Below are 22,909 nucleotides of genomic sequence, written 5' to 3'. Positions count from 1 at the left end.
AAATACACTTTCTCCATCCAGCAACCTCTGCTGCACACCCAAGATCCTGCCTTCTGCTTGCTCCCTGCTGTTCTCATCCTTCACTTTCAGGAAAGAGAATAGAGTTTTTGGCAGAGTCTCCCTGCTGGCATGAGGTTCCCAGTGTCCCCAGCGCAGGAGCTCTTGCCACTTCTCCCCAGGGGCTGCATATAGCCCTTCCTCTCATCAGGAAGGGAGGAGATATCTCCTCCAGGGTGCTGGCAAGGAGGCTCTGAGATCAGGAGTCAGTGGGGCAGGCATGTCTCAACTCAGCCTTCTTCCTCTTCCATCCTGAAAACACCAGGCAACTCCCAGCAACTGCCTTGCCTAAGCAGAGTCCTCTCAGAGGAAGCTCCCTGCCCTCAAGAGCTTAGCTGCATTAAGCTGTCTGCACAGTGTCTCAGCACCCTATACCACAGCTATGTCCTTTTCCCTTGCCTGGGTTGCTGGGAAAATGTTTTGCAGGTCCCAGTCATCTCTTCTGTGAAGAGGAAGGATGCCTTGCTTCCCAGGCAGCCCTCATCCAGCACACACATCCCTTCTGGGCAGCACAGCTCCCTTGTGCAGATGCTGGTTACAGATTTATACACGGCACTCCTGCAGGAGGGACCTTCTCAGGTGGCAGCAGCAGGACCCTCCTCGCACACTGCCCGGAGTCAGAGGCAGCTGGCCGTCCATCCTGACGGTGAGGGGCCGGGGCGCAAGCCCTTTCTACTCCCTGCTAAATAAACAGGAATTCTGCTGATACTCTAGCCTTAGGAAAACAAAGCTGTTTCCATTTAGCTCGGCTTCTGGGCTGAGGTGCAGCTCCACCCGCACAATCATCCGTCGGGGCTTTGCTTCTCCGGGCAGAGATTCAGGCTGAGATCAAGAAGAGGAGGATTTGCAGCTAGTCCGTGCCGGAAGGGCCTCTAACACCCCCAGGATTTTGCTCTCCAGAGCACTCCCTGTTCCAAGCAGCATGATGCAGGGGCCTCCCAGCTTCTGCAGCAGCTAACAAGTCCCCACAGGCTCCCTCAGATGCCCGACTCTAAACCTCTGCTGAGCCGTGGCCTGCTGGAGGGACTTGGAAAGTGGTACTCATTGCTCAGCCTGTATTTTAAGGAATGAAAGCTTGAGCATCATCACCTCTGGTGTCAGCAAAGTAAACCCAGAGCTGCCCTTCTCCTAGCCATGTCTTTCCCTGGGCAAGTGCTGAGCTCAGATATGGCTGAGTATGTCATCTTCTTTAGTGCCAGGAAGAAGAGATAATGGGCACCGTATGGGCAAGCCAAGGATGCAGTGATTCTTCCCCGGTACTTCTCCAAACAGAGGCACTGATGACTGTGTGTAATACTGCAGCACTGACACCTGTGCTCAGCACAAGGCTCAGGCTGACACCCACGTCCACATCTTCCCAGGACTCCCAGCATGCCCAGAAAAGGATCTATGACAGCTACACTGGGAATGCCCACAGACCCATTTGCTAACCTTCACGTCTGCCAGGTGCAAATACAAACCAACCAGTACAGCCAGCTGTATATGACCAGTAAAACCCTGTTCGTCAACGAGCTGCTACTTCTCACCAAGGCTGAGGGCAGAAGACTGACAGTAACTTATCTCCTGCTGTCACAGTCATGCTTCCTGGGTTCTCCTGGCAGGGAAGCTGCAGAAGGCATTGTAGCTTCTGCTTCCAGGCATGAGCTGTGGACAGCCTGAGCATAGGTACCAGAAACAGGGCCATGAAAACAGGCAGCTGCCTGGTCATGCTCTTCACCAAGGCTTTATAGGCTCTTCCAGACTCCCAGAGACTTCCTACCTCCAGAGACTTCCTACCTCCAGACCAGGCTACTTTCCACAGTGAAGGAGTAGTCATCATAAGCAACAAGTCCAACTAGCTGAGGATAAGAAATCATTTTAAAGCAGACCCACCACTCACACAAGTGGGGAATACTTTGGTCCAGGCAGTTCCTGAATAACCCAGGAGGCTGCTCTCCTAACTCTCTCTGCAGACTTGCTTCAGAACACATTGAAACCAAAAGCAACCCCATCTCTGCTTAGAGAGCAGGTCTCTGGGGAGGATTCATCATTTTTTCACATGTTTATATGGCATCTAATACAGCACTGTTCTAGCGCATGACTTCAGAGCTTCTGATTGCTACCTCCGTACAAACAAACACAAACAAAGCCAATATACACACAAATAAACAAAAGGAGAAAGCAAATTCACTCATGTGAGGATTGATTTCCTGACTTGGCACAGCAAGATGAAGCTTAGAGGTCTATAAGCTCCCACCCTCGTGCGACTCCTTGTTAGCAACGTGAATGTGCAGGGGTTTTGAGGACTGGTTGTTTGTCCTGGATGATCTCATAGTCTTCTCACAACCACTGACCTGGAACCACCAGTGTCCTCCGTCCACCGAGCCACCCAAGAGCTTCTTCTACCTCTACCTTATCGACAAATCAGACAAGCAAGCCAGCTGCTGTGGGATCATGGTGGCCTGACTAGAAAAAGTCAGTGTCCCACCAGCACAACCCATCTTTATCCAGGAGGAGACCAAGGACTGGAAAACCCAAACTGTTCCTCTCAGACTTGACAGTGAACTGAACTCCAGTGAAGGTGACCCTGAGTTTGCAGTGCCTAAGAACCAATCATCCTACTTGCGAATATGAGCAAGATCTACCCAGCTCTGGGAAGGCCAATATGCTTCTTGCTGCAAAAGCATGCCTTCAGCTGCAGATGCTCACTCTTACAGGCTCCACAGCTAGCCCAGAAGTTGGCAGGCTGAAGGGGACACTCAGAAATATTTGGGAAATAACCCACCTAAGAGCAGCAAGACTTTTAAGTCGTGCTAGTTGCACACCATATGTTATATGGTCCACAGACAAAACCCAAGCGACTGAATTGTTTGGGAAATTCCCAGGGGCTGAAGTGAGGCGTTTCAAAACAGACCAGTGCCAGGGTGCAGGCAGCCCCACACCTGCCTGCAAAGCAGGGCTGCTACACATTGCCCGGGCAGGAAAGGCAGCAGCCTGCGGCACAGCACCCAGAGGGGTGGTGAGAGCTCCCTCTCGGAGACATGCACAGTGGCCTCGGCAAATCTTGGAGGACAGCTCCAGAAGAGAGTCAGTGCTGGACATGTCCCAGGGTCCTACCTGTGGCCATCACAAAAAACAAACGTCAAATGCTCTCACTGAAGCGTGGGATAAGGCGATGTCCTATGGCCTCCATGGGGAGGGGAGGAGGAAAGGCACAGCATGGTCCTTAATGGAGTCCTATTTCCTTGGGACAGTGCCAGAGGATTTAAGGTACGGCAGGCAGCTGGGCATTCAGCAATCCCAGCTCAGCGATTGCTAGACGCTGTGTCTGACTGTCGGGACAGGAATGCTCTGCCAGTGCCTGCACAGCCCCTCGTCCTCTGTGCAGAGCCTGAGGTCATGTTCCTTACTGGGAAAGCCTTCAACAGGTGCTGTATCTCCAAGGGCACTGCTCTCCCCCGCCTCCAGTCTCTCCACACAGAGCAGTGGCATGGAGGGGTAGGAGGAGGTCATTCCTGCGGGGAAACTCGTCAGCAATGACCAGGATTGCAGGCACGTGCAAGGGCTGCATGCTCGCTCGGGCACCAAGCCTCTCTTGGGGCAGCGATGACAGGGGCTTGGCCACCTCTCCCTGCCAGCATTACCTCTGCCTTGCCTGAATTTGGTTCCCATCAGATAGTCTTTCATTCAGGCACCAAGATATGCCAGCTTCAGTGAACTACTTGGGGTCAGCCAATTCCTCATCAGTCATTTGAACCCGTCCAAAATTGTAGATGGCTGAGAGTGTCTAGAAATGTCTCCAGCCCATGCATTGCCTCTGCTTCAGAAGAGACAGAAAGGCAACAGCTACTTTAGGTGCAACAGGCACATTAAAAACAACGTGCAGGAATACAGAAAAACAAAGGCTGAATTGCCCTCTCCTCAGAGAGTCAGAACATCTCAGAGAAGAAAAGGAGAAACTGAAGTTGCCTCCTGGTTAGGCACCTGTAATTTGCTGTAAAGTCTTCTTGACTATGACTGAGGGACTTCTGCTGGAAGCCATGTGCAAATTGTCTGCTGTGGTGGCTACCAACAAAACCAGTCTTTCTGGCCCAGCAGCTGAGTGAATAGCAGCAAGGAAGACATGGGCCTTTACAGGTGGTACAGCCTAACTCTTTGCTCCCATGTCCATGGAGTCTTAGAGAAAAGCAGAGGTGATTTAAAAAAAAACCCCAACGTGTGGATTGTTGTATAGCAGCAGGCACCATTCCCACCTCTCCATCCCCACTGAGCTGCCAGCACAGCAGCGGTGCTTGTCAGGGAAAGGCACGTTTCCCACATTTACTGCCTCCTTCAGCAGAAACCCCACAGCTCCAGTGGGACTTCAGAAAACACAAAGTGTGGAGGAGTCACAGCTCGTGTACAGGAGCACCTCAGCACCGAGCTGAGGCACGTGGGCTGAAGCCATAAGCTCTTCCTCACCCAAAAGGACTGGATGATGCCACAGTTGTCATCCTGAGCTTAACATGCTCCTCGCAGAGTCTCTCCTGCATGGACCTCTGTGAGCTCCAACAGCTGCATCTTTGCTTCCATACCCAATATGCAGGCACCTGCCCGAGTACCAAAATGACCCACACCACAGCAAAGTGGCACACGGATATGGAACAAATGACTCAATAACTGCTAGAGTCTGCCAGGATCTCTCAGTATCATCACTTTGCTCATACCAGCACTTAATAGCACACCTCAGATCTATGTGCTCTTCTGTGGGTACTACCTGGACATACTGCTCTAAACACATCCTCTTGGGAAAGAGATTTAACCCCCACTCCTCTGTCCACCCTGCTGCTACCACAAAGGCTGTTCCCCAACTGGACAAGGGCAACCTGCTGAGCTTCACAGTCCTCCTCCTGCACGGGACCATCCCTAGCCTGTCCCATTCCTGTGTGTGCCTGGGGACTGTGACACAGTGCTGTGGACAAACCATGTACCTTGGAGGGACAGCAGGACCCAACCCCCTTACATCAGCTCCCACAGCCCAGGAAGGAGCCTCCACTGGGAGCCGAGGTGCCCAGTCTCATGAAGCAGAGGCTGTGACCTGACTGAACCTGTGGATTTGGGGGAGCATCCTGCTGGGAACGGGGTTTGACTTACACAGCTGGGACGTGCCTTGGGACGGGTGGCTGAGCCTCTCGCAGGGAGGCATCCCGCCCTGCTGTGCCGATCCTTCTCCGGAGGGAGCTTGCGGGGGGCTGGAAGGCAGCGGCACCAGGCGGGTGGTACTCCTGCTCGGGAACGACTTCTTCACACCGGGAGCCCTGGAAGCCCGAGCGACAGGTACAGACCTGGGGACGGCTGCAGGAGCCCTTGTTCTGGCACGGTGGGTCGCAGACAGCTGAGGAGACACAGAAAGGCGGTTAGTGAACACGGGGCTCAGCCCCATGCCGGTGGCACCCAGTTGGGGCAGCACAACTGGGGTGGTCCCATCTCTTCTGTGCAGGCAGGTGACCTTCAAAGTCTCGGTGTTACTGCTGCAGTGGGTCCCTAACGCAAGGTCACCTCCATCAGAGACTTGTTTCTGTTCCCACTTCTCCCCGCTGGTCTCTGCAGAGCTCTTTTCCAACAATACTCATTTCAGAAAACTCAGAAATGAGCAGCATGGTCTGCAGAGAGCATACGGCCTCTAGCATGGCCCATAGCGCTCCAGGCAGGAGTAGCACCTCAATCCCAAAACAAGGGATTGCCTGTTACCTTTAGTCCATTTTGGGGTCTGATTTGCACGGTCCTCCACTGCCTGTCCCCTCCAGAGCTTTCCAGCTTTCCCTCCGCAGCTGATTTTGGAGTCACTGTGCTTAAATTCCTCCGCAGATACCGGGACTTACAGTTCATTAACTTCATGCCCAAATCACGCTCTGAGCCTGTGTGTGTTCCTAATTACAGCACATCAGCTTCAGTTTGCACCCCGGGAGGAAAGTGCTATTAATTATATGCCAGACCCTAACACTTCCCAAGTCAACAGATGCCAAATTGGGTTTATAGCCCAGCCAGCGAGAGCCAGGAAACCACAGCTTGCTCAGGTAGGACCAGGCTCATTGTTCTGAGCAAGAGTAATTGAAAAGGCACTGGAAAACAGTGTTGTCCTTCAAAGAAGGAAAGGGCTGGCTGGCCGAAGGGTAGTGAAACCTCGTTGGACAACACAAGGTGGAAATTAACCTCCAGCCACGTGGGAGCCCTGTGGATGGGCTGAAACATGCAGCCACCGCTTCTGCTGAGGGCCCCTTCCCCGGGACTGCCCCAGGGAGGCTGCAGGAGCATCTGGCACCCCACCACCTTCACACGCAGCTGCTGGGCTTTCACGAGAACATCCCTCCCTGTCTGGCTGTCCTCTCCATCCCCTGTGAGATCCAAGCACACCTGCAAGAAAGGCTGCTTCTGGGCAACAAACATACAGATTGCTCTAGCCTCATGTGCCATCCACACTTCATCACCCTGTCACCAAGCAAGGGAAGTCCTTGTGCAGACCCTAAGATCCTTTCAAAGCAGCATAGCCCCCACGACCCTTCCTTCACCCCAAAACTGGACTGCCATCAGCTTTTCCAACATCAGGGATATGTTGGCTGGAATGCTTCATTTGAATCATGAACCATGAACCATGTTAACACTCAGAAGAGAGGGAGACCTCAAGGAAAGGGAGAACCCAAGTCACGTAGGGCTGTATAGGTTAAAGCCAGAGGTTTTGATGAAATCCCCCAGTAAAATAAATCAGCCACCACTGCAGACTCTGGAACAGAGACAGGTTCCTAGTCAGGCAGGAATTAACCATCTCTGGGAAGTCTGGCACTCCAAAAGTTTATGTAATTTATAATATAAAACTCAGCCGTGATTTTAATAGGCTGCCAGTCACTACTGTTATCTCCCAATAAATGCCTGTTTTAACAGACGCCACCAGACCAGGAAGCCTGCCATTGAAAACAACCCCTTCACATGCCGAAATACTGCAGAGCCACGACAGCAGGACCTGGGATCACAGCAGTTCTCACAACCTCTCCCACTAACAATGTTCATAGTCACGTTAGAGCATCCCCTTCAGCAGGAAAGCAGCGGTAAGTGACGAGGCACTCTAAAAAAAAGCCCCTAAGGCAGCTGATACAAAGAAGAGGAAGAAGGGAATGGGATTAGTCTACTGGTCCCTTCAAGCAGGATGGGTGGGGAGTTGCCCTAGCTGAAATATTCCAGCTCTAGGATTAATCCCCTTCCCAGTTGCCTTTGTAGACGCAGGAAGAACTTGCAAGAGCTTTAAAAAGTCACTGGTTTTCACTCAGTCCAGCTATGAGATGTAGGGAGAGCAGATCATTCAGTGGAAGTACTGCCAATGCCAAGTGTGTGAAATCACGAGTCAGGCCTTCAAAACCATAACATTGACAGAAGAAACAAGATGGTTAAAAATACATAAATATATTTGGAATCTTTCTCTTTGCTTTCTGAGCCCATGGGTTATTCTGAGATGTCTCTCCCCATCTGTGGGGGCTACAAGCAGTTTCTGTTAAGATGAGAGACACTCATTTCTTCTTACTGTAGTCTCATGTAATCACCCGCTTCAGGAGCTGGGGCTTTAGGGAAAGCAAAAAGAGTCATCTCAAAATTCTTAATAAAAGGATGAGATTTGGAGCACTGCTGAAGTATTATTAGTAGCAATGCTAGTTTGTTCAAGAGCACCTAGCAGTGCCCTCACAGATCAAGTCTGGCACTGTCTAGTCTTCGGTGCATGAGGTAAGTCCTCCCTGCAAGGTCACACTGCAGGGATGACTGTGGCATGACTGACCACCCACCTAGGCCAAGCAGGCAGGACCATCAGAGGGGAGGGCCACCGAGTCCAACCTCCCATCACCTGGCAGGCACACCTGGCCCAGGATTGAGCAATGACATTGCAAGGTGACATTCAATTACTGTGTCCCTGCTCCTCTGCACATGCTTTAGGTCTAGGAGAGTGGTGTAGATCTTCACTGTAAGCAGCTCCTGCTCAGTCACATTCAAATGCAGGGGAACCTGTCTATCTAGCTAGGCATTCACAGGAAGACTGGGAAGATGCTGAAGGACTTGTACCACTGGGGTGATTTAGTCCACCTTCTCATGGAAAAGTTTGCTTATTGATGCAGACCAATATGTAATCTCAGTTTTAACTTAAAACTCTGACTGTGTTAGTGAACCCAGAAGGTATGGACAATTTAACACAAGTGACAGATCTGTGCTGGCTGACAGGCAGAGAGAGCAACAGCAATGCAGGAATAACAGAGCAGGAAAACAGAACTTCAATGAAAAACAGTCTGGGCTCAAAAAACCCTACAGTCACCGTACAGAAGACAGACAAAAAGAAAGAGCATGTGAATCTCATCTTCCTTTTGCAGATGTGGAAAAGCCCCAGGTGCTAATGTGACTGTCTGAAGACATGCTGTGAGACAACAGCAGAGCCAGCGACTCATTCTGGAATCCCTGCGCCTTCATCCAGTATCTTAACTGCAAGACCGTCTATACGAGATTAGAAAGTGCATGAATTTATTTAGTCCTTCCCAACATGCTGATTAAAAATGTTTCTTTTAAGCTTTAAAATGTCCATGTCAGAAAAAAAGCTCGCCTCGCATTACCAGCCCAGTCCAGGCTGCTATCTTGGGAAGCAGCAAAGAAACATAGTGAATAATGCTGATGAAAGCAGAGGTTGATGAACTTAGTCAGGAGGCTGAGCAAGAGGATTCCCTTGCTCTTAAGCAGAGGGGAAGGTTGATGAGCTAATAGGCAGCAGCTAAGTTATTGAAAAGTGTACACCGCAGACCCCGCAGCTCCTGAAATATGGGCAGTGCAAGGGGACTTCTGGCCAGCTTGTGTGTACAGGTTTCTTCTCCACCAAACCCAGGACATAAGGCCCAAGTCTCGCCCCAGGATGACTTTAAACAGGCAGGTGGTTGGATGAACTCCTCAGGCCCAAGTTCAGATGTAGCTCATTATCCCTGATATCCCCTCCTGCAGGATGACCTCTGCAGCCCCACAAGATGCCCTGTATGCAGTTTGGTGTGATGACCTGGCAGCGCGTGGGTAGAAACCAAGCCCATTGCAAGCGAGCGAGCCCTTGCTCCTAAACCCCCTTAGCTCACTTCCACTTTCCCAGGAAATGTCGGTGTCCCAAAGAGAGAGATTTCTCTTTTCATCTTCCCAGTCATTGACTCTCAGAAAACTCCCCAAGTCCTCACTGCACTTTGGTCCTCAAAGCTGGAAAAAACCAAAAGGCTAGAGACACCTGCCCACGGCTTGAGTTCAGTCATATGCAGAGAAGTTGCAAGAGGAAAGTGCCTGGAAAAGCATGGGTGGAGAAGGAAGAAATCACCATGCTCGGTAGGTGATAGGAAGTAGACTGCAGCAACAATTTGACCTATCATCTCTCCTGTACCCAGGCTCAAACCCACGAAAACCAAGGTCCTGCCCAAGACCTGAATGACAACTTCTTCCCTGCTTCATCATGCTAAGAGGTTCCCTCTGGCTGCATTTCTATCCCACTAACTTCCCGATGCCCCATATCAAAGACCATGGGATCAGACATTAAACAGAACTGTGGTGCAGAAACTAACTGGGACAGGCTGTCCAGCTTGCCGTGGTAACTTTAAAAACAGCCGAACATCTGCAGCAGCTTGGACTGCAGCAGAAAAGCCCGGTGAGGGAGGTAGCTGGGAACGAAATGATGTTTACACATCACTAGTCTCCACCTAAGTCCTGCCTGAGATTTACCATCCCCTGTCGGGAGGACACTGTCAGGCCTGATCATGTTGACAGTGTCCTTTTAATGAATCCTTGGGAACAAGGGCCCAGCACCTGAGCAACCGCTAGACAGCCCGCGTGGCTGCGAGCCCAAATCTACTGCTCCTAGGAAAATCCCTAATGAGAGAAAGATGCTGCCATCGCTGGCCCCGCGCTCTGTTTACAGACGCTGTCTGGCAGCACAGCACGCTCTCTACCGTTTGGCTTCTGTCGGCAGGGGGGAGAGGGAGAAGGGAGGTGAGTCAGCCCTTGGCCCCTTGCTCCCAAACAGCAATCGCTAATGCAATTATCCCAGAGCGGCCAAAGCGCCGTGAGATCCCGCAGCAAACAAAGCTGAGCCTCTTTCTCCGCTGAACATCTGGGCAGCTGCTGCCATTCGAGTGAAGGCAGACGCTCTCGGCGATTCTGGGCAGGGCGCTCCCACCCAGAAAGCCTGCCTGGTGCCCGTGTGCTCCCTGCCCTCCGAGCTGCCTGGGCGCTGCAGGCAGCCCCTCGCCTCCCTGGGACCGGGCAGGTGCACGGGGCAGGCAGTCCCCTGGGAAGGCCCACGGGTGGGCTGGGTGGTGTAACCCCGTTGTTTAGGGACAGGGGTCACAGCAGTGGCTGGGCTGTGGTTACAGAGCTATTGGCGATGGAGACGACAGTGCAGCTGCCTCTGGCATGCGTCGCACCGGTGCCTGCCCAAACCCCTTCCCTTCCAGTGCTGTGTTGGGGAGCCTGAAATGATCTCAGCCCCCAGGGTTGTTGCAGGGCCTTCTGGAGGAGCAGAGCCCTTATTAACCCCTCTGTGAGCAGGCAGGAGGGCCCCGGCTGGGGAGTTTCCACACCACAGCAGCCCCTTGCCATTTTACACATCCCACATGCTGCACCACACTCCAGCCCCACCGGTCCCAGCCATTGTGCCAACTCCATTAATTGCTTTCCTTAACAGCACTCAGATAATTTGCAGCCCTGATTGCCCCCTCAGCATCAGCAACACTCGCCCACACGAGCACAGCCCCACTCTGCTGGTTCCCACCTGCTGGGACTTTCACAGACCTGCCTTTTGCTCCAAGCAGGACGGTGAGAGTCCAGGGCTCAAAACTCACCCATAAATGTGCCATTGCAATGCCCTGCCCCAGCAGTACCTTGCTTGGGATGGACACTAATAACAATAATAAAGTAGAGCCATAACTATTCAGCATGCTCAGACTTTGCCAGGAGGCAGAGGGAGCCAACCCACAGCCCAGCAGGCCCACGGGGAGGTTGCGGCGCTGGCTCTGGGGACCCCACGGTCCATCTCCTGCCCTGGCACAGCACAGGGGACATGTGTGGGGTCACAGCAGTACTCCTGCACTTTTTAGGGGTGCATCACGAGACCTGCACCGGCTGAGACTGTCATACTCACGTTTGATGCAGCGGTTTGTGCCGGGAGCCGTGGTCCATCCTGGGCAACACTGTCTGCCGCAGACATTTGGCCTAAGCAGAGAGACAAAGCAGTGTGGTTAGGAGAAGGGAAAGCCGAGGTCTCTCTGCAGCCAGCACCTCTGAGTCACCCGTAAAATTATTTCCTGCAGCATGTGATATTTCCTTCCAGATGGACCAGCAGCTGAGATCAAAACCAATGGGACAAGGGCTGAGTTGTTTAAGTGCTTGGAAAAGAAACCCCCAAGGACTATGTGAATGCTGCAGCGTGAGCGATCCCTCAGGGAGTATCTCCCTTTTGAACTGGCATTATGCTGGGTTCCTGGCACAACGCTCAGAGGAACCATTTTCCTCCTGAGAGCAATTGGAGGCTGGCAGCCTGTGATCATTAAAGATCTCACAGCTCTTCATGGTATTGGGGTGTAAATCAGGCCTGATTCCAACTTTGGTCATAGCATCTCGCCTCCGCAAGTGTCCCGAGCTGCTTCGGCCGAAGACAACGCTTCATTCTCCACCTAACTGCTGCCGCCTGTTTGCTTTCATTGCTCAACCCTACCCTGGGTGGGACGACACGCCAGCAGCCGCGTCGGCCGCTCCCCAGCTTGCTCTCCCTTTGCGAGCACCCCAGACCTGCACTTGTTATCTGCCTCTGGCGCAGCAACCCCGGGGCCTGGGGACTCTCCGTTGCTACAAAATTTGTGTCTACCTGACATGCACGTTGCCACACTAATTCCAGGATGCTCAAATAATTTCCATGGTTGTTAATTCCAGCACTTTGCTGCAGCAACTTTTTGACTGCCTTTACATAAACGACATCCTCCCCACCTCTCCTTTATTATATGTTTTCAGGTAGCAATCACAGCCAACATACAGCTATCAGGGACAGTGCGGTGCCTCCCAGAGGTGCTCTGCAACACCCAAGCAGGCAGCTAATCCTGCTTCCTCTGGTCACATCTTGTATTTACACGTCTATAATGAGAAGGAATAACAAGTTGCAGGTTGCTGTCCAAGCATATTTACTCATCGTGGAGGGAAGGTATTTTGGGAATACGTAACTTTTGCATGTCTAGGTAGATGGGAGAGTACAGTCATTAAAAGATTAAAAGTTAGAAATAGGCAGCCTGAAAGCTCTGGAAAGCCTCTGGAAATGAAGTGGGGAGTATGGTTTATTTCTAATGCTGGACAAGGCAGTCAGAGCTGTTGACAGAATTTGCAGGAACCATGGAAACATGCACATTTGTCTTCTGGATTGACTTTAACATGAACACAGCAGGGTCAGAAGATGATCCTGCTTCAAACCGGCATCCTCGTGACTCCTACATCCACATGGCATGAGATGAGACTCCAGAAGTGCCAGAGCTCAAGCTGTGGGGTTCACATTTTAGGAGAGCCAACAACGGTGGGTAGCAGGTGTGCCAAGGATTGTTCTGGTGTTCATGAATGAAGCTGCCTGTAGAGATACAATCGCTCCACGTGGGAAGGAGAAGTGGCCTGAGAAGCCACATCATTTGTAAAGCATTATCCAGCCCTTCAGGATCAACATTTTATTAACCTGAGTAGATTTTTATAGGGAGAAAGCACTTAAATTCCCTTGGTGTGACTTCCTGCAAACAGAACAAGCCAAAGGAATTCTTGCATCCACTCACATCTGCTCTGGCTGGGCTAGAGCACTGATTTCCAGCTTTTTGTCTGTAAACTCAAAGACATCTATGGGTCTCGTCTTTAAGACAGCCCCAGAAAGTATTCAAGGAAAGCAAACTTGCCTTTACTTATGGCATAAAAGCCCACAAAAGGCCTTAAACTATTTAAAGATGTCCAGATCAGCAAAGAGAGAAAACCACTGAGCTGGAGCAGGTCTCTAGGTAATTAAGATCCGCTGAGGGACTCCACTCCAAGCAGCAGCATAAGCATCTTTGCTTATCTTAGACTGTCACAGCTCCCATTCTTCCCTCGGCATGGCTGAAACACACCTTGCAAGGCATATTCAGCTGGTCTGTTCAAAGAGCAAAGCCTTGCCCTTTCCCACCTCAACTTACTCACATAATCAGAGATTGCTTCTTGTAGGCAAAATATCTACCTTCTCCAGAGAAGCTGTTTTGGCCTTGAATCACACTATTAGTTCTTCAAAGGATTTAAGTTCAAGTTTTATCTACGTCTCTCACACACATGCTGGAGGGAGCATGCTGCTAGCTAATCTCTCAATGCCAACAGCGAGCCAGAGGTTGTAGGGAGAAAGGTATGAGACTAAAACAGACAGGGGCCCAAGCCTGAGCAGATCACTCTTGAAGGCATGAAACCCCTGTTGGGTTCAGCACAAACTATGTCACTGCCAGCTCCAGGCATGAGTTGACAACCCCCAGGTGAAGGGAGATGCTAGCACCAGTGCGATGCTCCTCGAGGGAGGACAGCCCAGCATGTGCAGAGGGGAGCGGCCTGGCAGGGATGCCCTCAGAGGCAGGGGCAAAGGAAGTACCTGGAGGGGAATGTCCCTTCTTTCCATAACCTCCTGGATGAGAGGATGGGCAGAGATGGAGGCAGGGAGGACCTCCAGGACTGGAAGTGAGCACTTGGGAGGAGCAACGTGTAGGTAGTACTGGAGGACAGAGAAGGACCACAACTCTTTCCTGATAAAAGCCCAGTGAGCAGGACCTCACAGAGCATGGGGCCCCAGGTAAGCAAGAGCATCAGCAGTGGGAAAATAGCTATGGGGCCTCTGCCGCATGGGACTCAGTCCTGAGCACGTCTGGTTCTACTTAAAGCCTTCAGTTGACATTTGCATGGCTTAAACACCATGTGGTTTTCACTGCCTTACAAAGAATTCAGAATTAATCCCAGGACATTTAAGGAGCATGGCATGTTTACAGCATGGACGGTGTTCGAGAGAGTGGCAGCCCCCAGCTGCGTTTGTCCTGCTGCACGTGCCATCGCCAACGCTTTGTGCAAAGACATGGCTCAGGCGTGAGCCACCTGCAGGGCACATCCAGTCCTGGGCCTCTCCATCCAGCCCTGCTTCTGGAGAAAAAAACAAGTGGCAGGGTCCCTCCAGGTCTGGTGTCACTGTCCCGGGGGTGGCTGCTGGGGAGCTAGCTACCTGTACACACTGAGCAGCCCCTGATCACCCCCACATAGCACAGGGGACAGGGGCCTCCAAGGCAGCAGGCAGAGCTGCCCGGCAAGGGGAAGTGCTGGGTGCCGTGATACACCAAGCCCCCGGCAGACCTAACAATGATGTGAGCCAAAGCCACGCTCATAACTCTGAAGCACTCAGCAGCCACGCAAGGTTGAGCACCCAGGCTGCCTCCTGCTTACCCACTCCTTGAAACTGGCAGCACGGCAGCAGGGAGAGGGGAGCAGGACTCTCGCCCTCAGCCTGGGCAGCCTGGGGTGCAGAGAGACCAGAGGATGGGTGGGCACATGGAGGGGTCAGCAGCTCTCCCAGATGGAAAGAAGATCAACACAGCCCTAGATCAGAGCAGAACAGAAGACATGTCCTCACACAGGTCTCCCAAGCTGAAGTCACACTGAATACTCACACTAGGTCACGCTGCATGGGGATGCCCTATTCCCAGCCCTGCCACTGATGCTAAAACAAGCCTTGGGCAAACCATCCGTCTTTTCTATCTCTGTGTCCTTACCAGTGGAATAAGTTAATTAACATATTTACCTTCCCAAGAGCCAGGTCAGCTAGCACACGTCTTTCCTAGGAAATCAAACATTGCTGGGGATGTTCCCAGATGCTGGGACTTGATTGCCTGTAACACTGGACTGCTACAGGGCTCCTGGGCCACTTAGCACCTTCCAAAATAGCTCCCAGCCCAGCTCAGACCAGAGCAGACAGAGACCATTTCCAATAGCCAGTTTCCCCTTTTTGGAGAGAAACCGGGTTGAATAGCTCAGACAGCTGAATAGCCACAGTGCCAGTTCTAGCCCTAAGGCATAACTCACTAGTGCAGATGTGGGCCTTCAGGTCTACCTTTCTGGCAATATGCAGGGTGAGGCACTGGATCCACATCTCAGCCCCTGCCTGAAGTGCCAGGTACGCCCTGAGGTCTCCAAACAGCACAAGCAGCAGTAACCAACTGCAAACCAAGCTTGCTCCTCGCTCCGCAGCTAGCATGCACCATCCGTGCCCAGGTATAGTTCCCGGCACGTTGCAAGAGCTTGATGCACAGGAGGTGTCAGGCGCTACTCACTGGCCTGCTCTTTTTCTGGGACAGACATCTCCCTGACACCCCTCACAGAGCTGAAGCCAGTGCCATGAAGCCTCCCTACATCCAGAAGTACCGTTCACGGTCCTGACTGAATGCACCAGCACAACCTGTAACTTGGGCAAAGGATCTGCAGCAAGCCAGTCCTTCATCACCTGCTTTGCTGCAGCAGCCAGAGGCCACCGTCAGGATCAGGCCCCTGCTGTGCAAAGTGGTACCCAGGATGAGAAAAGCCTGCAAGATCTTGCAGTGTTATCTGAAACCAGAGGCAAGCAACTGTAACAAAGCACTAGGGTGAAGGAAAACAGTAGTAAGATCATGGCTTCACATAGTTTCAGCATGTGCACAGCCTCAGTGATGATCACATACTGTTTCTGAAGCATTCAGTAGAACCATTTTTTTCACCATTTATTTTAACAGCAATCTATGCATCATCTTTCAACTTCATGCAGCACTCTGCTGCCAGATATGCTGACTCCATTCAGGTCATTTAACAGCATCCTCACAGAAGGCCAGGGGGACCATTAGATCATCAGGTCTGCCTTTCTACTGCAGGACAGTGAACTTCATCCAACTGCATATGAAATATTTGCAGTCAGACCCAATGAAGAACATGAGCAAAAGGCTGCTGGCATCGATGAACCACTGAAAATCCTCTGCCAAGTCCACATCAGCATTAACTGCCTCTGCTCCAGAGCAGTCCTATACACACACTGTAGCGAGAAAATATACCCCACAAAGCCTGGGTAAAGCAGGACTATATAGCCACAGATGGTGCCTACAACAGCAATTGCACAAGAACTGGGGTGCAGAATGCACAAAAAGAAAGTGGGAGGGAGAAGGAGAGAGTGTGGCACGCCCAGCCTGTTACCTGGGGCGCCTCACATGCCCCTGAAAATTGTCCAGGTGGATACCAGAAGTAGAGGTACTTCCCCAGACTACTCTCCCGTTACCCACCTTCTTCTAATTTTGTGTACATCACCTGAGGATCATCACCGGGAGCCATCATCCCAGCCACAGGGCAGAAGAATGATGGCCATCACATCCTGGGAGACACAGAGGTGGAGGGTGATGCCTACAGTGTCCTCCCAGCAGGACTGGCCAGCCCAAATTAGAGATGCATCCAGCACATGAGTACAGCCATACCTGGCATGGGTCAGGTCTTGGGGGCTCCCTACCCCACGACACTTGGGAGGAAAATCTTTCCAGTTGGTGGGGCTGGGGAAACAGGCAGGTTAAACAGAGCACAGCAAAGCAGAGATGCTTTCGGGGCTGGATTGTTTTCCTCACTCAGTGTTAGAAGACAGTAATTTTCTGCGGTATTTGCTGTGGTGTCAAAAGTCACCTCACAATGAGCCTCCAGGAGAAAATACTAAACCCCTGGTCTTGCAAGACTTGCAGTTGGACGGACTCATGGAAGGGTGTGAGCAGGTCCCACCTGCAACAAGGTCAGACATGAGCGGGGTGGCAGACACAACCCAGGAAAGAAACTTAATTTGGGGTACGCCACTATCAAACAAAGTGAGAAAATAATTATCCAGAAAATAATAAAGTGCTAATAAGCGTGTTTTTCAATCACAGGACTGTGCGAGGCCCCTGGAGGTACCAGCAGAGAACTCTGGGGAATCAGGAAAGGCAACCCACGCAGCGGTTGAGATTTTAAGCCAAAGTAACTGTATAAATAAATAGCGCTGGGGTTTAGTGCAGCCTGCAAAGCTACCTGAGTAAGGGAAAATGAAGGTTGTCATACTACAGAGAAGTAGGAGTGAAGGGTAAATAGAAGAACAGAAAATATCCCACCTGGCAAAAAAATGAAACATCATGAAATGAAGTTTTTTAGGGGCCCTGAGTTTCCTGGATGGAAACGTGTCTGGTGCAGCAAGGGGCGTAAGAAGATGGATGAGGTGGAAGGACAGAGTCTCACCAAATGGCTGGAGGCAGCAGCAGCTAGCTTTCCATGAGGAGTAACGCCTGTGGTTACTCATGAACAATTATTTCAGCTAGGCTTTTTCATAAGCTCCAAAGACAGTAGGTCATAGAGAAGTTTAAAAAGTGCCAATCTGGACTCCAGAAGAGATGGAAAGCTACTGATGACAAGCCATTATATGCACTTGCCAGAGTTCAAGTTCTTGGGGATCAGAGCAAGCCCCGTATCCCCAGCCCTCATCTTCCAGGGCAGAGCAGAGACAGAGAGCCCAGCACAGCCTGTGTGGGGAACACAGCACCAAGGCACAGCTCTTCCTTCCTCTAAGCTTGGAGGCAACGGCACTCTCTAATACCGCAGGAAGCCAAATCTAGCTGATAACAGGTCAACAGTGTGTAAGCACTGGACCAACCACCCCCATTTACACCCTTGATTAAGGGATGAGAGAAAGCGACTTGCAAAGAGGTTCAGCGCTCTTCTGAGCACAGTGCGAACCTTGGGGCTGCCCGCCTGCTCCTGGTAGCAGTGTGGCCCGGCTGTTGTCATCAGAGGCAGCTGCAGCCTGAAGCCCTGGTGGAGACTATTCAGGGTAGTCATTTAAAAGAAACGGGCTACATCTCAGATGACTCAAATCCAATTGAATCGCCACGTGATTCGAAAGCAATGCTGACAACATGCCGACTGCAGAAAGGGTAAAATCCTTCTGAGCCCCAAAAAGCCCAAACCTGACTGAGCAGGACTGGATCTTATCAAGACTCTCGCTCTAGGTGGCTGACAAACCAAGGCTAATGCGCTGGGTAAGCCAAAATCTTCTCAGGACCTACCTGTCATTGATTAGCTGTTAGTGCTAAATACTTCACGTATCAAACATGATGGAAGAAGAGCAAGTTTAGTGCTTCTGTGGATTTGTTGAAGGAGAGCGCACGGAGTGGCAAAGGGAACATCTCTGCCTTGAAATTTTGCAAGTAGGTGAGTATGGGAGAGAGAAACCTCAGAGACTGGGCTGCCTTTTGTGCTCTAGCGAAGCTCCCCACCCGGTGTTAGCAGGACACCTCTGCCCGTGTCAGAGGGCAGCAAGCCCAGAGCCTGCCCTCAGCATCGCCCCTGGCAGGGCTCACACGGAGAGCGGACGCGCGCTGCCAGACGGGTCGGTCAAACTGCCGGCCCGATGGCTTCGGCAGCCCTTCCCGGCTGGCGGAGGAGCTCGTCACGAGGGGCATCAGCCACGGGGGAGCAGAACGGGAACCGCAGAGGAGGGGGCCCGGGGCCGAAGGGCACGTCAGCGCTGCGCCAGACGTGCCGCTCGCAGGCTCCCCTCGCAGCGGAGCAGCTGGTCTCGCCGTGCGAGCTCCCCTCCACCTCCACGGGGCCGCAGCCGCAGACCGGAGCTGCAAGCGGCCCTGCCGGGCAAGCGGTAGGCAGCCTCCCCCGGCGGAGCCAGCCGCAGCCACGGGAAGCTGCCGCGCGGAGCGCTTGCAAGGGGCCCGTTATGGGAGGACGGAGCCAAGAGGCCAGGTACCCGCAGCAAGAGCGCCAGCACCCAGGCTCCGTCCCGCAGAGCCGGGCGAGACCCTCCGGCCTCTCCCGCCACCCACGTTCCGTGGCCGCCCCGCCCGGCGGCAGCCCCCCACCCCGCACGCTTTCCGGGACGGCCCGAGGCAGCCCCGGGGAGGAGCAGAGTAGCCCCCCCCGCCCGCCGCGCCGCGCCCCGCAGCTGTCCGACCCGGCGGAGCCCCGACGTGTCGCAGAAGGGCAGCGCATCCAGCACGCTCGATAAACCACACGTCCCCGCGCGGCAGGCGGCCGGCCGCACGGCGTCCCGCCCGCCTCACGCTCGCGCACACGTGCGTGCACACGGGTGGGTACGCACGCACGCCGGGGGGTCGCGTGGGCGAGAGCAGCGCCATCACCCAGCGCGCTCCTGCTCTGCTCCGGGGCCCGGGGCCAGAGACAGCCCGGGACGGGACGGGACAGGACGGGCCACGCCACGGCCCAGCCTCCCCCGCCCCCCGCACATCACCCCCCCGTGACTGCCCCGGCACAGGCAGCGCGGGGCGTCCCGCAGGGCACGGGGCAGCGCCCGCGGGGACGGAAGGGGGGGGAATGCACGCACCGGGATGCGGCGCGGGGGCTCGGGACGGCAGCCGGCCCCTCCGCCCGGGGCTCCCCGGCGCCGGGACCACCGGGGCTGACGCGCGACGCACCCCCGGCAGGGTCGCCCCCGGCCGCGGCACTTACCCCGCCATCCGCCCTCTGCCGCTCGGCTCCTTCGCCCGGGGCGCGACCCGGGGGTTCTGCCCGCTGCCCTGCCGCTGGCGGGAGGGGTCCAGCCTGTTCCTCCGCCCCGGGCCGGGAGCGAGCCCGGCGTCGCCCGCCTGGCCCCGGGGCGCGGGCAGCCCGCGGTCGGGACGCTGCCTCCGGCCGTCGCCGCCGCTCGGGCTCCCCGCGGCGGCCGCGGAGCCGCGGTCCACGTGGAGGGCGGCGGGGAGGGGCCGTGCCGGCGGGGGGGCTCCGGGCGCCGGGGACAAGCTGTGCGCCGTGCCCGCCGCCCCCAGGGCAGCCCCCCGGCCCCGCGGCCGCGCCGCCCCGCCGCTCCCCGGCTCCGGCCTGGACGCGGAGTCCGGCCGAGCGTCGGCGAAGCCCAGGAGGACGGCGAAGGTGAGCGGGAGGAGGCTGGCGGCGGCGCCCCGCATGGTGTCAGCCGGTGGCGGGGGGGGAGACGGGCGGCGCGGAGCGCTCAGCGTCCGGCGGGCATCCTCCGGCGGGCGCGGGGCAGCGGGGACCGCCGGCTCTCCGCCCTCCGCTCACCGCCCCATCCCGCTCCGGGGCTCCGCCGGGACCTGCCGCCCACCGGGGCCGGGGGCGCAGAGAGCGAGGCGGAGGCAGGGGCGCGGGCTGCTGAGCGGCCGCCGCGGGAGGAGGAAGAGGAGGAGGAGGAGGAAGGCGGCCGGCCCCGCTCGCCGGCGAGCTCCCGCGCTCCGCAGGCAGCTCCGAGCACCTTCGCGCCTGCCTCTGGCACTGGCAGCGCCTGGAGGGGATGGAGGGTTTTATTTTTGGAAACCTCCCCCTTTTGTGTCTTTTTGATGCTGACATCCCCCCTCTCCAGAGGACACGGCTCGGCCCCCCTCCTTAGGAGAGGAGACATTCCAGCAACACCCACTTTGGCAAAGGGAAACAAACTACAACAGAGAAGCCTTAACCCCTGCCTGGCCGGGGAGACCCGTCCGCCGCCTGCCCGGCAGCCGGCGTGCAGCCCCCGGAGCCCTCCCTGCCGCCCGGCCCGCAGCGAGCCGCCGGCTCCCGCCGCAGCTGGAAGCGCTCGGGCAAGGTGGAGCAGCCCCGGGTGCGGGGTGCACGGAGCAGGAGGCACGGATGCGGAGGAATACGCCGCCGCCCCCCAGCATCTGGGGACTCCGGGAGCTGCATCAGCACCGCTAGCCCTCTTGCTGCTCTATGATCGCATCTCGCAGGAGACAGGCATGGCAATGGGAAGAGCCTTATTTGCCATCCCACCCTGGCTACAGAGCTCTCAGATCCCCTCAAATCCAATTCAGGGCTTTATATTCTTCCTTGTATAGGTCCAGGCTAGAAAAGGAACCACCTAAAAGCTCCAGGTCCTTCACCTAAGAGAGATCTTTCAGGAGATGCCAGCTTACAGTAGGTGTCCTTCCCTCCCCGCGTCTGTCTGTGTATGGGCACCTGGAGGTCAAGGGATGGCTTGAAATGACTACTTTATAAGCTCTGAGAAAGATTGAGGGAAGGGCGGGGGGGGGGGGGCGAGGAACGATGACAACACACAGAAATCCCATTTCAGCCACGCACATCAGCTTGGCCTTGTCCTCTGCCACATCTCTGCTGCTTTCTGCTGCCCTTGGCCATCTCGAGCAGGGAGCAAATCCTCCTGGATGAGTTCAGGCTCTGTCCCAGTCCAGCAATACAGTGTATTTGGGGTGGGCTTATTCTGGCCCACAGCAGGATCTGTGAGCTTGGTGGGTGGCTAGAGACCTCTCACTGCATCTGCACACAAGGAGGCAGAGGAGGACAGTGCAGGTGCTCACAGGAAGGAGATGCTCGCTGGCGTGGGTCCCTGCAGTGGGTCCTGTGGCCAGTAACACTTACCAAGCTGTTTTCATCATGCCAAGTTCAGGCAGATGAAAGGTTCACCCCACTTGACAACCCGACCCTGAGCGCTGCGTCTGGATGCCTGCGGGAGAACACGAGGAGCTCTGCATGCACACGGAGCGATCCTTTGGCTGTACCCTCACGTCTTCCAGCAGCCTGCAGGGTAGGGACTCCTTCAGCCAGATGCTGCAGCTCAGCCACTGGGTTTAAAAGGCGAATTGTAGTATCAGCCCGTGAATTCATCTAATTTCTTTTGTCCCTGGAGAGCACTGGCTCTCCTACCGTGCCCCGCTGGTCCCCCAGCCCCTTACAGCTCCCTGTCCCACTGATGCTCCTCTCCCCCAGAATCTCCCACTACAGGTGCCTCCTCCCCTGGCCCTCACCAAGCCATCTGCTTCCCAAAAGCTTCACAGCAGAGGGATCCAGCTCCCCCAGTGCCTCCTCTCTGGCTTTCAGCAGTTGCACTCCTAAAGCTTCTCCCATTTGAAACCATTGGCTCCAGCTCCCTTCTTTGTGTTGCCCCTTGACTTTTAGGCCCTCTTGGACCACAGCCATCCTCTCCTTGGCATGGGAGTACTGCTGCCTGCCCTCTGGGGTCCAGAGGAGACAGGAAAGGAGCAGAAGCACAGGGAATGAATCCCCCAAAAGGATGCTGGGTCTGGAGCAGAGCAGGACCCCAGCACATCCCCTCCGGCTGGGGTCCTGCAAGCGAGGGAGAAGGGAGGAGGTAACTTGGCAGGTGAGCAAGTGCGACGGGGCTGAGGGGGTTCGGGCTTTGACCTTGGCCCTGGCAGCTGGCTTACGGGGCAGTGGCATCAGAGGAAATACCAGTGGGTGCTCTGGCACTTCCTGGAATGCCATCGGTTTGCTCGCCCGCTTGCCCTGCTGGAGCAGAGCCACCGCTTGGGCAGGAGCTTGCATGACCCTGGATGCCGCGAGCAGTGCCCGATAACAGCCATGGCTCATTTCTTTGTTCTGAGGAAGAGGAATGTCCTTTCTGTCCTCACCTAATTACTTTCTTATGCAGCAGTGGAAAGAATGCTTGTGCCTAAACCTGACACAAGAAAATTATCAACGCCATAAACAAAGCAGCCGAGAGCCCAGGCAGTGCTCAAAGCTACAGCAGGCAACCCTGGAGCAGGATGGCTCAGGGCACAAGTGGATTCCTCTTCCCTGGAGCTGGTGGGTCACCCCAGGGAAGAAGGAGACTCACGGCATCCCCAGGGGACCGCACCTCCAAAGGAGCCTGCACTTGGGGCCCTGACGGTGGTGGGACTGCAGGAGCCTGTGCCTCCCTAAACGGAGCCAGGGAATGAGATGTGCAAACCCAACAAAGCTGTCGACGGCCCTCTAGTACCTCTTGCAGCCACCCCTGGCTGCAGCGGAGCCCACCCCAGGGAGCTGGCATCCCTTCTCAAATGAGTTTCACTCC

The 22,909-nt window shown here is 54.7% G+C and overlaps 1 protein-coding gene across 10 annotated transcripts in view; it reads right to left on the bottom strand.

The window, feature by feature from the left end:
- The window catches only part of LTBP2 (latent transforming growth factor beta binding protein 2), a 98,721-nt gene that overhangs the window by 53,647 nt on the left and 22,165 nt on the right, over window positions 1-22,909 (bottom strand). For 4 of the 10 annotated variants that reach the window (XM_075030183.1, XM_075030179.1, XM_075030181.1 and 1 more), the window contains 2 exons: window positions 11,207-11,277; window positions 5,170-5,410 (listed from right to left, as the gene is read on the bottom strand). In XM_075030183.1, coding sequence (XP_074886284.1) covers window positions 5,170-5,410; window positions 11,207-11,277 — 312 coding nt within the window. Of the gene's footprint in view, window positions 1-5,169; window positions 5,411-11,206; window positions 11,278-19,593; window positions 20,357-21,474; window positions 21,678-22,909 lie in introns of those variants that run through there. The other 6 variants (XM_075030176.1, XM_075030177.1, XM_075030186.1 and 3 more) reach the window with 3 other exon arrangements.

Source organism: Buteo buteo, chromosome 6 (assembly GCF_964188355.1).
Source record: "Buteo buteo chromosome 6, bButBut1.hap1.1, whole genome shotgun sequence".
Classification (NCBI taxonomy): domain Eukaryota; kingdom Metazoa; phylum Chordata; class Aves; order Accipitriformes; family Accipitridae; genus Buteo; species Buteo buteo.
The sequence above is the reverse complement of the archived record's forward strand: the minus strand, read 5'-3'. Positions and strand labels throughout refer to the sequence as shown.